The sequence below is a fragment of the Mandrillus leucophaeus genome, unplaced genomic scaffold, assembly GCF_000951045.1.
Source record: "Mandrillus leucophaeus isolate KB7577 unplaced genomic scaffold, Mleu.le_1.0 Scaffold918, whole genome shotgun sequence".
NCBI lineage: Eukaryota > Metazoa > Chordata > Mammalia > Primates > Cercopithecidae > Mandrillus > Mandrillus leucophaeus.
In genome coordinates, this window is record NW_012110008.1 from 30,814 (window position 1) to 36,148 (window position 5,335).

Consider the following 5,335-nt stretch of genomic DNA (forward strand, 5'->3'; position numbering starts at 1 on the left):
ACATTTTGCTCCTCTTACCTCTACAATAGTTTCGCTAGAGAAAATATTTACTTTCCCTAGGGAGACTGGCATAACAAGTTTGACCAGTGTAAAAGTCTTATCAGTTTCAAAAGCTTTCAAAAAGCTTTCAAAAGCTGCATAATTACGACATTAAGAGTTTATCTGAGCAGACAGCCATGGAAAATGTTTATAATTCTATTTAAGTGGAGTTGAAATTAATCATCTAAAATCAAGCTCCCTTTCACTTACCTTTCAACCACCATCTTATGCACTTCCTTCCAATTTTCACTATCATTGTCCGTTCCCATTTCTGGATTCAATTCCTGGAGAGAAACACCTGCCACATTCACACCACTCCATACAGCCACTGTTTAAAAGACAAAAAAAAAAAAAAGGCATTGCAGATATTTCTGACATTATTTTAAAAAATCTTTTCTTCTTTTAGTTCAATTTCACCTATGATGCAAGTTACTGAATATCAACTGGAACTGCTCCAATAAGTGACTCTCCAGTAGATTCCAGTATAGTCCCCCAAAAGGCTGACATTTGCCTTCAAATAGCAACATGTCTGACCTTTTAAATGTCAAGAATTTTAGTGCAAAGCAGAATTGCTGTGTCATAGTTACAAAGAAAATAAAAATCTTTGCTTCTCTCTAGGTGTGTGAAATCACAGGGATTCTAGTCGGGGACTATGCTAAACTTTTGGTTTGAGGAATGTGTAACTTTTCTCCTCCATATTTTTCTAATATATGCTCCTTTATTCTAGAGTAAAGAAAAAAATCCTAGAATAAAACCCAAATAAAGCACAATTATGAAAGTCGGGTAAAAATTATAAATAAGGGTCTACTTAATTTAAGGGAGAAGCGTATCAGAAAGAACTACACAAAACAGGCCTTTGAATTGGCCCTTAAACCCTAAGTTATACGTTCCTTGGAGACCTTTGGAGGAGAACATTGTAGACTCTGGAAATAAGAGCAAAAGTGTTGGGTAGAATCTAGTATGGTTGAAACAGATATGAAGGAAAAAGCTATTTATAGCTAAATAAGATCCCCTTTTAGTCTACAACTTCTGACAAGTCAGGGTAATTGGATATTTTCACAATTTTTGATGAAAATTGTGAAATCGGCATAATCATGTCTAGTGAACATGGTTTAATTCTCTTTCATTTTACGTACACAATATAGATCAACACGAAAATTTTTAAAAAGATGTTTTGGGAAAAATAACAGCCATAACTAACAGAATAGAACATTAGACAGGAATCAGAAGACATAATTCTAGTTGTAGACATGGCATTAACTAAAAGGTCTTCAATGGCTACTTAACCTACTTTACCTTTTTTTCCTCACTCAAATTAAAGTATTGAACTAGAGAACATGTAATATCATTTCTTATCTATAGGCCTAGCAATGTATAAACTATACCCAGCATTTACTGAACTTTTACTATACACCTGACATTGTACTAAGTACTTTTTATATAGTACATAGGTGGCATAATTATCTTTATTTTATAGATGAGGAAACAGCTTCAGAGAAGTTAAGAACTTGCTAGTCACATTATCTTGTTAAGATGGGAGAGCCGAACTTAAAGTTACCGAGCTGACTTGCTAAAATCTTTCCATGCTCAAATTAATCTGATCAAGAGAGACACATAGGACCATTACAATATAACCAGACAAAAATTCAGACAAGTCCTTGGAGGCAAAGAATTCTTGAATAAAGTGATATGATGTGTCAGAAAAAAAGTCAGCATTATCATATAAAAAAGCAAAAATAAATTATGTTATAACTTCAAGAACAAATTCTTATAACACCAAGATAAACCCTTTACTGAAACTGCATTTCAAACTCCCACTGAATTCAAAGGAAGATTTATACTTTGAGCTTACTGGGAGAAAATATTCCTTTACATATACGGCAGAAATGAATTCAGTCAAATAAAAGTATTATTTATCATCATTATTAACAAAATATTTTAAATTACTAGTTTCAATATTGCATGATTTTATTATTTTTTTTTTACCACGAGCTTATTCAATATATTGTGGTTCAATAGATTTAGATCTATGAAACAGAATCAAAATTGTTCAAAACCAGTTTTACATAAAATTGTTCAAAATATAAATATTAATTTAAATGAGAAAAATATTAATTTAAAACATTTATAATAGTTTTTGTCTCAACACGAAGCACTAAAAAATGTGTAATGTGATTTTAATGTTGCTCTTTTTGAATTACTAATTTATGTGCAATTCTTTAAGTTCCTAAAGAAAATATTTAGTTTTATCGTAGTTTCTTACTATTTAATTGATAGTTAAAATTAATAGTTTATTAAAAACAAAATTTCATTTGAGATAAGGTTTACTTTACATTATAGAAGAGTAGACACAAGTTATTTATAAGCTTTTGTTACCTAATTCATTCCTCCTTCAGCAAACACAATGGATGTAATAGCTGTCTACTCAAAGGGCCTAGAAGCAAAGATATACCAGTAGCATAAGCACACCTATGCCCTAATCTTGGTTTCTAATGAGCATTCCTCACTAAAAGGAAACAGGGCTCATTAGGGAAACAGCTGATTCTAGTGCTGGGCAGGGGAAAGTTCAAAATGAGACTGGTGCAACTTATTGTGCAAGAAAGTGCTCAAAAAATGATGGGAAATGTTACGAAAAAAAAAAAAGACGTAAGAGTCAGTTTGAAAAGCTTGGGACAACTTGAGCATTACAAATGATAGTGACAATATTTTGGACATGAAGTAAAAATCTGAGGCCATACTGATATCAACAAATGAATAAATAAAGAGGGAAGAAGAAAAAGTTGTGTCTTACAGTAGAGTGCAACTAACCAATATAGAATAAATGATGGAATTAGTAGATCATGTTTGACAACTATCAAGGTAATAATTTATTCAACCACAAATCATTAATAGATGCTAAATTTAGTAGAGAAAAATTGATGAGGAATCATTTTCCTAGTCAGCATCAAAACATCTTCCCATAAATTACTCATAAATTATACAGGAAAAGTAGTAACTTCACACAGAGTAACCTGGCAAAATACAACCTTAACTGAGTTATCACAGTTAGTGCCACCAATTGTTGGCCACATTGACATTACATGCCTTTGGATGTGATGCCATGAGAAAGCTTGAGGGTCATTTCTGTGGTATGTGCACCAAAAGTTCATAGCTCAACCTAATGATAAAGAAACAATCGGACAAATCTAAATTGATGGGCATTCCACAAAATAACTCACCTAACTTTTCAAAAATGTCAAGATCATGAGAAACAGAGATAGACTGAGGAACTGTTCCAGTATGAAGGAGGCTAAGGAGATATAGTAGATGTAATGTGTGAGCCTAGAATGGATTCTGAATTAGGAAAAAAGCTTTAGAGGACACTACTGAGACAGTTGGTAACATGTGAATAATGGACTCTGGATTAGATGATATTGTTTCAGGGTTACATTTCCTGATTTTGGTAAGTGTACTGTGGTTATGAAAAAGAAAACCTTTGTTTTGAGGAAATACACAGTAAAGAACTTATGGAGAAAAAGGTGAGGGAACTGATTTATGCTTAATTGATCAGGGTAAAGATAGATGATAGATAGGTAGATAGATAGATGAGAGAGTAAATGATAAAGCCATATGCAATATAACAGAAAAGTAACTACTATTTTTGCAACTGTTCTTAAATACAAAGTCCATAAAAATAAAATATGAAATAAAATGAAAAATTCAAAATGATAAAACCAATATCATAAGTAATTTTTTCTTTCTTTTTCTTTACCACTTGAGTCGCCATGTTCCCCCAGAATCCATCCATGGCAGCTGCTGGGATGAATGCCAAGTTTTTCAGCCATAAGGTAGCGAAATCTAGCAGAATCCAGATTACATCCACTTCCAATCACGCGGTGTTTGGGTAATCCACTTAGTTTCCAGGTAACATATGTAAGAATGTCCACTAAAAATTTTGGAAATAATATATGTAAGTAAACCAAAACCAGTTTCGACTGTTAGGCAGCTTGGGGTGCCCTGACTTCCCTTTTCCCACTTCCCCATTCCTCAAATGAGATGTGGCCAGAAAGACATAAATACTTTAACACTTCATTGTTAGAGGGAACAGGAATGAGAGAGACAAAAACAAGCTTTTAAGCCTTATATGAAGATGGCAAGACATGAAAAATGCAATACTGTGCTTTCACATTTGCATTATTATGTGAAACAAGAATACATAAGAACCTTGCAGATTGATTAACTTCAAGTTGAAAAAAAGGAAACAGGTTGAACCAGGTTGTCAGTTAAGGTTCCACCAATTGTAACATTCGTAATTATGATTGTCATCATAAATCAAGATGCCTTTGATTACTAAACTTCCAAATCTTGCTACCATAAATTTTTCTGGGCATGAGGAATTCTTCAGTAAACAATTATGATAATACATAGTATTAAACATTTCTATTTAATAAAAGAACATCTATGTCAGAACCTTTGCTCCAGTGTGGCATAGCCTTAAAACCACAGAGATAAAACTTCTGCTGATCCAGATAGGATCACAGCACTTGCAGGCTAAGATGTAAAAAGTAAAAAATGTGCACACAAGGAAGGTGAAGAGCTGAAAGTTAATGCTGCAGCCTCCACCCCCACACTACTCTGTCGACAATGGCTATGATAATTCAAGGACATTTGGTACTGGATAACTTTTCCTTGCCAACTTTGATTCAGTGGAAGTGACTCCCTGGAAAATCCAGCTGTGAAGCTATATCTAGAAAGTTGTATAATCATTTAGTGATGCCTGCCTGAGGCACAGGATGCAGAACTTACTATGTGCCAGCTACTTATCATTCCTATTCTACATCTACCTGATTTTTTGTTTTGTTTTGTTTTTGAAACGGAGTCTGGCTCTGTTGCCCAGGCTGGAGTGCAGTGGCGCGATCTCGGCTCACTGCAAGCTCCGCCTCTCGGGTTCACGCTATTCTCCTGCCTCCGCCTCCGGAGTAGCTGGGACTACAGGCGCCCGCCACCACGCCCAGCTAATTTTTTGTATTTTTAGTAGAGATAGGGTTTCACCGTGTTAGCCAAGGTGGTCTCGATCTCCTGACCTCGTGATCCGCCCGTCTCGGCCTCCCAAAGTGCTGGGATTACAGGCGTGAGTCACCGTGCCCGGCCTGGCACATATATATTTATGAGAAGTTTTATATATAAGACTGAACCATTTAATAAACTCCAATCTTGGTTTGCAGAGAGTAAAAATATGGAAATAACCTCCGTCCTCGCTGGCTCTCAACTCTCAATACTCAAGACACTGTGGGGATTCCCCTAGCTCTTATTCACA

At 34.8% G+C, this 5,335-nt stretch overlaps 1 protein-coding gene across 1 annotated transcript in view; it reads right to left on the reverse strand.

Annotated features, from left to right (window-relative positions):
* Positions 1 to 245: 245 nt before the first annotated feature.
* The window catches only part of LDHB (lactate dehydrogenase B), a 16,732-nt gene continuing 11,642 nt past the window's right edge, over positions 246 to 5,335 (reverse strand). Inside the window, exons 4-5 of the mRNA XM_011969870.1 lie at positions 3,791 to 3,966; positions 246 to 367 (exon numbers count right to left, since the gene is read on the reverse strand). Coding sequence (XP_011825260.1) covers positions 246 to 367; positions 3,791 to 3,966 — 298 coding nt within the window. The remainder of the gene's footprint in view (positions 368 to 3,790; positions 3,967 to 5,335) is intronic.